General features: G+C 47.8%; 1 protein-coding gene across 1 annotated transcript in view; it reads left to right on the top strand.

Moving 5' to 3' along the window:
- Positions 1-647: 647 nt before the first annotated feature.
- Plekhm1 (pleckstrin homology and RUN domain containing M1) overlaps positions 648-9,874 on the top strand; it is a 49,422-nt gene continuing 40,195 nt past the window's right edge. The window contains exons 1-2 of the mRNA XM_021176304.2: positions 648-731; positions 9,226-9,311. Of these exons, the coding sequence (XP_021031963.1) occupies positions 9,267-9,311 (45 nt within the window). The 5' untranslated portion in view covers positions 648-731; positions 9,226-9,266. The remainder of the gene's footprint in view (positions 732-9,225; positions 9,312-9,874) is intronic.

Below are 9,874 nucleotides of genomic sequence, written 5' to 3'. Positions count from 1 at the left end.
GTCATGGTTACTACATTTGACAGTTTTCTTCCGCGTCTATTCCGAGAGACAGCTGTCATTTTCTGTAATGGAACAAAGGCAATTAAATAGTGAGAAGACAAAAAGCAGGTCCTCTGGGCTTCATGCCTCAAAGGGCTGACCTCAGGCAAATTAAACTAACAGGTCCAAGAGAGCCCTCAGGGCGATCACGTGGTATGAAACAAGTCAAAACAACTGTTTCCTGGCTCCGGAAAAACCAGACCTGAAGGTCCCACTTGGACCCAGGATCCACTTGCTCCCTCCACTACTAATTCCCTTAGGGAAACATACGGGTTAATGGCGCAACAGGGCGCATCTTCGGTTTAAGGGGGCAAACACGACAACCCCAAAGTTGCACAGATGCGATTGAGGGGCAGAGCTGCGGGAGGCAGAAATCCCGAAGCTCCAAGGGTCCAGCCTCTCTGCGCTAACCAGAGTCAGAGTAAAGAGAGCCTCAGGATCGCTCACCTGAGCCAAGAAGCCCTGCAACCCCGGGCAAGGGAAGAGCTGCCGGCCCCGCCCCTCGGCTCCTCTAGGACCAGTGATTGGTTTTGGCGGGCTGGGGGCGGGGCCGTAGCGAGGAGCCGACGTGATGGCGTCAGACGCCGCGCGCCGCTTCCTGTTGTCAGTGTCTCTGGAGCCGCAGCTTCTCCTCGGAGCCGAGGGGGGTCTCGCTTCGCCCGGAGCGCCGCCACCTGCTCCTGCTCCCTTCGGTGAGTGAGTCTGGGGTCTGGACGTGGAGGGAAGCGCGGGGCGGTGATGCGACCCGGCGGTGGGCCCGCAACCTCGCAGCCACTCGCGACCCCTGTGCGCCTGGAGACTTGGGGTGGGAACCTCGGCCCTTCGCAGCCCGGGCCTGCTCCCACCTCAGCCAGTAGCCACCGGCTCTCTCCCCTAGGTCTCCACCGCAGCCAACCTCAGCCCGGAGCCGGGTCCCCTAACCACCGGTCTTGCAAAAGTGGAGCCTCACTCGTGACCCCTCTTTAGCCCAGTTGCAATCCGATCCGAGCGAGCCACATCCCTTCGCCGCCTCTTATCTCAACATCGCGTTTATCCCTCATCTCTTCTGAACCTTCCCTCGACCCTCCATTCTGGCTCAATTTCTTATCCCAGCCTGTCGTGTCCGGCTCACTCATCCCAAACATCTCCCTCCCTCCCTCCCATTGACCCACTACTAAAGTTTTCTCCTGTTGAACTTGCCGGTTTCTTCTTGGTTACTGACGTCACAGCTTTATCTCAAGGCTTGTGTGTATCTTTTCTTTACCGACTTTTACCTAATTTCCTAGCTGATCACAGAGGTAAGGTCTCTCGAACACTATCCTGCCTAAGACTTTATATTAAACTGTCCCCGACTCTGCTGTAGAGGACTGTCTCGGTTTCTACCACTTCCCCCAGTCCTTTCGTTATTTTAAATTTAATATACATTTTATTAATTCTTTGATAATTTTATGCATGTGCATAATATCCCTGCCCCCTTACATCACTGTTAGTTTGGGGTTTTGGGTTGTTGTTGTTGTGTTTGAGACAGCATGTCTCTATTTAGCCTTAGATCTCTCTCTCAGATCACTCACTATGTAGATCAGGCTGGCCTCAAACTCACAGTGTGGGTCACCACTCCTGGTTTTAATCTGTTTTTTTATTTTTGTAGGATGGAGGGTGGTTTTGTTTTTTGTTTTTGTTATTGTTTTAAGACAGCCAATCTAAATAGCCATGGACTCCTGATCCTCCACCTCCCAAGTGCTGGAATTGTAGGCATGAGTCACCATGCCTGGCTTCCCAGAATTGCTATTAACTAGATCTACTCAACTTCTGTCATTTCCTTCCTTGATCCAGCTCTCTTTCACTTTGAGAACTTAGGGCATAGCTCCCTAGTGGTCATACTTGCTGTATTCCTCAACAGCCATGTCTGCTCCTTGTTCAGAGCCCAGCAGACTAAACAGCTAAATTGGTGTGTGTAGGGACTCGGATGGTAACTGTGTATAGAGCTTCTTGGGGGAGATGTTCATTGTAGTGTCTGATCTCCTAAATGTGTTTCCACAGATGGCTTTTCTGGCATTCCTATTAAGTCATTTGTGCCTGCTGTTGTAATGGTAGGTGTCATTCAAATACCTGGGAGGTGAGAGGTGGCTACTCATCCATTTCATTCATCCTGAGGTAATGGAAACCAGCCCTTCCTTTTGGCTGGCGGTTCTCTCAGTAGAGAGCCTCAGGGAAGCAGTGTGGAGTTGGTTGTGATCACGGAGTCCTGCCCGTATGTCCTAGCACCTGTGAGGAAGAATCTGCCCAGTGTTCCTTTCTGCATAGCTGAATGCAGAGCCTCCCCACTATTGAACCCAGAGACATAATGGCCATCAGAAGCATGTTGTAAGCCAGGAGGAGTCCTGGGGAGGCTGAAGGACAGTACAGGGGCTGTAAAAACGCTTCTCTTTTTGTAGGTCTTAGCCACTGGGGTTTATAGGAACATGTAAAGGTGAACCCAGTAGTTGAGACAGATGAGTGTCTTTAAGGTCCTAGGCTCAGCATTTATAGTCCAAGGACATTTCCAACCAAGTTCTAATGGGCTTGCTTTGGGAGGGTCAACCGTCCTCTTTGGCAGCCCCCTGGCTCGCTCCCCCGCCCCCGTACGCAAGCCCAGTGCTGGAGTTTTAGTCCAGGGCCTTGTATATGTGAGGCAAATATTCTACCACCGAGCTGCACTTCAGGCCCTGTCAGCAATTGTAAAGGGTCTTGCGAGACCATGCCTACCACAGCCGTCTCCTTCTGTGAAGGCTGAGTGCAGCTCTGCCTTGAATAGTCTCTCATGGTGATGCAAACCTCAGAGTTGCTTTTCGCTGATTGGCAGCTGTGTGTACTGGCAGAAACTTCCCAGCAGCCCCACAGCATGAAGTGTTGTGCCTCAGCTTCCCAGTCTGCTGAATAGATGAACCTGGTCTGTATGCCTCGCCTGTATCTATTAAGTCATTCAAGAGTTGAGCTATTTACTTATTGGGTTTTTTTGAGACAGGGTTTCTCTGTGTAGCCCTGGCTGGCATGGAACTCACTCTGTAGACCAGGCTGGCCTTGAATTTAGAAATCCCCCTGCCTCTGCCTCACAGGTATTGGGATTAAAGCCGTGCGACACTACTGCCCAGCTATTTATTTATTTTTGATTTTTTGAGTACTAGTCCTAGGTCCTAGAAGTACAGCAATGAATGGATTCTTCAAAGTTGTTGTTTTCATTCACTCAGAGCACCCACGTCCTTAGAATCCTATCGCAAAGCCAGGTACAGTGCTACCCACCTGTAACCACAGGTGCCCAGGAGGCTGAGATGAGAGTTCAAAGCTTTCCCAAGGAGCTTAAGACCTTCCTGGGCTACATAGTAAGTTCAAGGTCAGTCTATGAGACATAGTAAGATCTTGCTCAGAAATAAAATATTTTTTAAAAGATTTATTTATTATATGTAAGTACACCGTAGCTGTCTCCAGACACACCAGAGGAGGGCATCTGATCTCATTACGGGTTGTGAGCCACCATGTGGTTGCTGGGATTTGAACTCAGGACCTCCAGAAGAGGAGTCAGTGCTCTTAACCACTGAGCCATCTCTCCAGCCCAGAAATAAAATATTAAGGGCTGGAGATATATACCTCAGTGGTAGCGCACTACTGGGTCCTGCTGAAGGAAAAATCTAAAAGCCAGGCAGAGTTGGCCAGGCTTTGTAATCTCTTCACTGAGGGATGAGAAACTAGGAAGATTGCTAGAAGTTGAGGCCAGCCTGAGCTACCCAGCCAACAGAACAAAACAAAACCAAAAGAAGGTAGAGAGAAGAATCCTATACTGTGTGGAACAGGATTGTGGGAGATATGGTGGTATTGGGTGAAAGGGAAGTCGGAGGGGAAATGTGTCCGGCAGGGGCAGATGCCCTCACCCACATGAGAGTTTGGTCTGCTCTCTCATCCTGCAGCAGTGTTTAACTTGAAGCTCCTGCTTCAGAAGCGTCTTCTCTTTACCCCATCCCTACCCCTGTCCCCAAATCCTGCCCCACACCCCTAACCCTAACCTGCTTCTTAGCCCTGCCTACACCCACCCCTAGTATTACTCATCCCTATCCCTGCCCCACCAGGACACTGGTTTAGAAGTCCAGCTCTCTTTGGGACATGCTGGTTCCTCACTCAGGATTCTCGTGTCTGCGAGGTCAGCTGCCTTTCTGAATCAGACCGCAGCTCTGTCATTCTTTTCCAACTGAAATAATATGCCCCATGCCTCGGTCTGGCAGCTGGACGGCCCCAGCACAGGGCTGTTCACAACCCACAGGGATAGGATTCAGGCTCCGCAAGGAGGGCAGCTGGAATGGCCAGGGTAGAGAAGCCCTGGCCATTCACTACTGATGGACAGAGGACTTTGAGAGCAGTAAAGCTCCTTGTCCCTTCTTTCAAGTCTCATATAAGCCACGTTCCTCCTTCCTTCCTCAGCGTGTAGATGAAGTAAGATGACCATACTAGCTAGAACTGGGACAAATCCTTCTGAGTTGAACACTTAAGAAAAGACAGTTCTAGAACTTAGGTGCAGTGGAGAAGACCATAAATCTGTCTGGTAAGATGGTGTCTTGCTTTAGTTCTTATTTGATAAAGCAGAGCTTTTGACCTGAGACAGTTTGAGCTGCAAAGACAGGACTGAGGAGATCTGAGATTTCTGTTTCTTACATGCTTCTACTGAGCCTGTGTGCTCCTTTAGAGTAGAGATGACCATGTCGCACAGGACTGTTCTAAAAATTAAACAGATCAGAAAAGCTTTGTTCATCCCGAAAGGCACATGAGGGTGAATCAGTGCCTGGAGTAGAGGCAGACTTAGTACCGTTTTGGGCTTTCTAAGGACTGCCTCCCCTGCTAAACTCCCCAGGAATGTTGACGACCTTCAATATTGTTGCCCAAGCCTTCTCCTTCCTCCTTCTGCAGAAGTGTCCTGAGAGCCACACCTCTCTTCATTCTCCTTCTTGGGGTCAGTGAAGGATAGCTGAGGGTAGGAATTGACAGCAGTCTCACATGTTAGGAGATCTGATGTCCACTCCAGGTAGACAGTGGTCACTGACCCAGCAGTCAAGACAGCTTCCATGAGCAAGTACATCCTGTCTACCTGTAGCACTGACTTTCTTAGATTCACTTTAGTTTAGTTTAGATTTTTTTTCAATTAATTAATTAATTACATGTGCGTGCATGTTCGTACCACATGTAGTAACAGAAGAGGGCATCAGACCCCCCCCCCCCAAAAAAAAAAAAACCCTGAAGTTAAAGGGTGTTGTGAGCTATCTGGAAACCAAATCCAGGACCTCTACAAGAGTACAGCCCTTAGTTGCTGAGCCCTGGTTAGGTTTTTTGAGATGGCAGTATCTGTAACCAAGCTGGCCCAGAACTCCTTATATGACTGAGAGTGGCCCTGAACTTAACAGTCCTCCTGCCTCAGCCTCCTCTCCTGAGTGCTGAGATTACAAGAATGAGCCCACTATATTGGGATTTGGGTTTTGTTTTAGCATGGTTTTGGTTTTTGAGGCAGGTTGTCATGTAGTTGAGGAGATACTAAACTGATGCTTTTGCCTCTACTTCCAAATGCTGAGATTACATGGCCTGGGGTGGCGTTTGCTTGTTTGTTTTTTATTAACTGTCTATATTAACAGTGCCCCACTTGAGTACTCTATTACTTTCAGCTAATTAGTCCCCGGAGCTTTAATTGACAGGCTGTTATTTGTATGTTGAGGTCTAAGCCCTAGGGTCCCGTTCACTGGCTGAGAGAAGAGCAACTGGGGTGTGAAGAATTCTGACCAGAGCAGTGCCACAGACCCTCTGGGTCCCTTTGTCTGCGTGGAATGGGTCTCTGGGGCAGGTGGACAAGGAGTTGGCGGGTGACAGACAGATCAACACTCGAGATTGTGTAGAATCTGAATGTATTGTGTCAGGTCGAGCATCAAACTTTTTTTATACCGAAGAAGAAATGACAAGAAACCAGGCAAAATACAATCCACCAAGTTACAGTGACAATACAAAAGGGATGTATACATCAAAAGAAGGTGGGGACCAGGCTGCTGCTGCAAAAGAAAGGAGCCAGGTGTAAACTAGTCTATTGTTAAACCCACCTCCAGGGGTTCTTCACTTGCAGACTTTATCATGAATACTGCCATACCCCAACACCCTATTTCCTGGGTCTACAGAGGAATTTACCAACTTGCTTCTAATGTGAAGCTTGCTATACCTAGCTGTAGAGAAGATCTCTGTCTCAGTGGGATTCCCTAGCTCTATTATTCCCTTGTTTGGGTGAGATTTGCTACTGTCCTTGGTAAATATTTTGCAGACCAGCTCTGAGCTACTGGCTCTGTCGTTTGTAATTCTTAATTAGTAACTGAATAGGTAGCTTCCTTTCTGCAGTCCTGCCAGATTTCAAGCTCGCAGGCTTCTGGGACCTTGGAACAATGGGGAGACTTAACTATAACAGAATTTAATCTTAAAAGGCATTTATAATAAAATATTAAAAGAGACCTTGTAGATCCATACACCAGACTAATGCGGGAATAGAGAATGAGTATATGGGTAAATGAGAACGCCAAAGCTCTAGGAGGTGAGTTTCCTTGAAACTCTTTTCCTCGTTGAGTGCTTACAGACTTTTTCAGCCGGTTAAGCAGACTTGACCGGAGGGCATGGCAGAGCAGCAGCCTGAGGCTGAGAGAGGCTTGTGCCCTAGAAGTAGTATGGGGGCAGGAAGCCAAGGGCTTAGAGCCTGAGCAGCTGGATCTTGCTTGCTGGGCTGCACAAGGGTCATGAGAGGAGTTCAATGTCCAGGACAGGCATGTTGTGAGGAGTGACTGTCTGACTATAGCATATACCTCCTTTTCTACCATCTTGGAAATCAGAATATGGGCTGGCCTCCTGAAGCCTTGAAAATCCCTGGGGAGATGAAGCAGAATTTGGAAGGGTGAAGCCAGAGTTTTGTAGTCAGAGCTAAGGGTTCTTCCTGGCAGGCAGCCTGTCTCTATAAGGACCATGCTTCTCCACATACTTGCCTCCCTGTACAGAGCCGGTCATAATATGTCCACTCTGCCCTTTTTATTACCACCATCTAAGAAGCCAAAGACCGGCTTGATCCCATCATTGAGGACCACCCTGTTTTCTTTCCTCCCCCAGGTCTCACACTCCACTTCTGTCCTGTAAACCTTGTCTGCCAGATTGGCGTTACTGTTCCTTGGGCCTGCAGCTGAAGTGTGTGCACTCTTCCCAGCCCCCCTCAAATTCTAGCCTTGTTCCAAGTGGTAGAGCCAAGCCACCACTATCGTGTAAATTTGTTCCTAGACCTGCCTCAGCTTCCTCTTCCTTCTTCCTCTATCAGGTAGAAATAATGAAATAGTATTGGTTCGTAGGGTGATCACAGGGGAAGTGTAAACAGGGCAGTTTGGGTAACATCCCTTGCTTGTGTGAGCTTCTTTGTTCAGTAATTGAGTGGGATGGCCTGAGCCTTTTTCTCTAGATTTGTTTGGATATAAATGTGCAGGCCTGGGACAGGGCAAGAAGGTACCTGGCCTTTGGAATCTTGAACTGTGGATACATACATACATTGTGGGCATTGGCATTCTTCATTTATAGATTTGTGGCTACATCCATCAGAACTACAGATAGCTTTCCTACCCCATCATGTTCAGACCTCATACTTGAAAAAGAAAATTTTCTACCCCCATGGTCCTGCTAGTAGTAAATTGTGATGTTGGAACCCATGTTGGGCATTAAGACATATATCGTTGACACCTGACCTAAGCTTTGAGCCCAGGGCAGAAGCAGAAGGGTGGAGAGAAAGCTATCTCCTGAAGCTGCTGCAGGTGTGCTGAAACCCTGGCCTGGGCAGCAGTTGGGTCCTGTACAAGACCCCGGCCTTGAGTGTGAGTTGTGAGGCCCAGCACCTGGTCTCCACTAGTTCTTAGCATCTTCAGTGAAAGCCCCTCCTTCACGGCCTAGCCACAGACCTTCTGAAGTTTCCACACTCAACCCTTCTGTCTGAGAAGTTTTATGACCCAATAGGTAGGTATAAGGTAGACAAGTCAAACATTTAATAATAATAAACCATAAGTAAATCGAATTTAAACAGATTCTTTGGTATATAAACAGTTTTACTCTTTATTGAAGACAAAACAAATTTGCATGCTGATAAGAAAGCTGTGCTTGTCTATCCAATTCAAGTTATACTAACGTGCTGAGGAAATACTAAGAGCCTTTGCTTTTATACTTAAACCATTGTGTTTCTATAAAAGCAGAAAAATTTGTATAGTAAACATAGCAAGACTGCAAGTTTTCTCAAATCTGAACTGGGAGCTGGGTGTGGTGGTCCACACCTTTAATCTCAGGGCCCAGGAGGCAGAGAGAAGCATATCTTGGTAAGTTTGAAGGCCGACCTGGTCTACATAGAATTCCAGGACAGCCAGAGCTACATGGAGAGGCCCCGTCTAAAGGGGAACAAATGGCTCAAATCCAAGCTGAGGTTGATCAGACAGTGCTCATTGATGATGTATGGAGATGCATTGTGACTTCCTGTGTAATATAAATACACGTGCTGCATGTTCAGAACCAGTGTAGCCATGTAAGTCATGTGAGGCCACACAGGTGAGCTCTGCCAGAAAGACCTCCAATCCATTAGAACTGATTTTGAATTAATTTTTAGTTGTTGTGCATTCAGAAACCTTTTTCTGTTGATAAATTTTTTGCAATCACCACATTAGGTTGTGGCACCTGATAGGGGCTTCAACCCACTTGTCTTAGGTAGGGTTTTACTGCCGTGGACAGACACCATGACCAAGGCAAGTCACTGTGACACACCTATTCCAACCAGGTCACACCAATTCCAACAAGGCCACACCTCCAGATGGTGCCACTCCCTGGTCCAAGAATATACAAACTATCACACCACTATTGAGAAAGTTTTACAAATCCCTATCCCATAGGCCCTGGCTTTCTGCACAGATTTTGGTATGAAGAGCTCTCCCTTCTCCTTGGTGCACAGGGTTTTGCCCCTCCCAAAGACTGAACTTCTGTTTCCTTCCTTAAAATCCAGTGTCAGTTTTTCCTGAGCTTTGCTCAGAGGCACTTCATTTGCAATTTGAGTGGCAGGGCCTGACCTCCTGCTGCCTGCTGGGAGGGGCCTGCGGTTTTGGGGCTAAGTTCAGAGCATGCTCATCTAGCCTCCTCCTTCTGTTTCTTCAGGTGTCATGTGAGTCTCCCTGAGAGCTGCTGCCCGAACGGAAATGCTCTCAGTGGAGAATGGCCTGGACCCTCGTGCTGCCATCCAGGTAGGTGGGCAGTATAGGATCAAGGGAGGGAACGGCTGCACATGGCCACGGTTTCATCAGAGATTTATTTTATTTGTGTGTGTGTGTGTGTATGTATGTATGTGAGTACACTGTAGCTGTCTTTAGACACCAAAAGAGGGCATCAGATCCCATTATAGATGGTTGTAAGCCACCGTGTGGTTGCTGGGGTTTGAACTCAGGATCTCTGGAAGAGCAGTCAGTGACTACTCTTAACTGCTGAGCTATCTTAACAGCTTCCTCATCAGCTTTTCTCTTAAAAAATTGTTTTTCTCGTTTTAGATAGGGCCTCCTGGGGTAGTCTAGATGGGCCTCAAACTCACTCCATAGCAAAGGATAAACTCCTGGTTTTCCTGCTTTGACCTTCAGGGTTCTAGGGTTGCTGGTGCAAATCACTGTAGCCAGCTTTCATCTACTCTCCTTGAAATAAATGAACACTATACAGAGAGAGGCTTCAGGTGGAGAGACATTTACAACAAAGCCAGGCTTGCAGGAGATCCTGACCATTCATTCATTCTCCCTCCTTCTCCCTCCCCCTCCCTCCC

This window comes from Mus caroli, chromosome 11 (assembly GCF_900094665.2).
Source record: "Mus caroli chromosome 11, CAROLI_EIJ_v1.1, whole genome shotgun sequence".
NCBI lineage: Eukaryota > Metazoa > Chordata > Mammalia > Rodentia > Muridae > Mus > Mus caroli.
Note: the sequence above shows the minus strand (reverse complement) of the source record. Positions and strands in the feature narration are given on the sequence as shown.